Source organism: Charadrius vociferus, unplaced genomic scaffold, assembly GCF_000708025.1.
Source record: "Charadrius vociferus isolate BGI_N301 unplaced genomic scaffold, ASM70802v2 scaffold373, whole genome shotgun sequence".
Classification (NCBI taxonomy): domain Eukaryota; kingdom Metazoa; phylum Chordata; class Aves; order Charadriiformes; family Charadriidae; genus Charadrius; species Charadrius vociferus.
This window is the reverse complement of record NW_009647681.1, coordinates 418,930-419,173: the sequence shown is the minus strand read 5'-3', so window position 1 is coordinate 419,173 and position 244 is coordinate 418,930. Positions and strand designations below refer to the sequence as shown.

The following is a 244-nucleotide window of genomic DNA, read 5'->3' as shown; positions in this document are numbered from 1 at the left end:
CTCCTCTGCCCTCACTCACTCCTTCCCTTGCCAGGAAAAATTCGCCAAGACCTACGGCAGCTTCAAGGTGATGTACACTGTGGGCTACTCAGTGTCACTGTGTGCGCTGCTCCTCGCCCTGGCCCTCCTGCTGGGCTTCAGGTAGGGGGGCGCAGGCATGGCCACCGGGCTGGGGGGCGCGGGGGGCCGTGCTGGGGGTCTGGGCGCAGGCACTGACGGCAGCTCCCCACCCCCCCAGCAAACT

General features: G+C 66.8%; 1 protein-coding gene across 1 annotated transcript in view; it reads left to right on the top strand.

Annotated features, from left to right (window-relative positions):
- GCGR (glucagon receptor) overlaps nt 1–244 on the top strand; it is an 11,838-nt gene that overhangs the window by 1,970 nt on the left and 9,624 nt on the right. Inside the window, exon 4 of the mRNA XM_009881291.1 lies at nt 35–141. Coding sequence (XP_009879593.1) covers nt 35–141 — 107 coding nt within the window. The remainder of the gene's footprint in view (nt 1–34; nt 142–244) is intronic.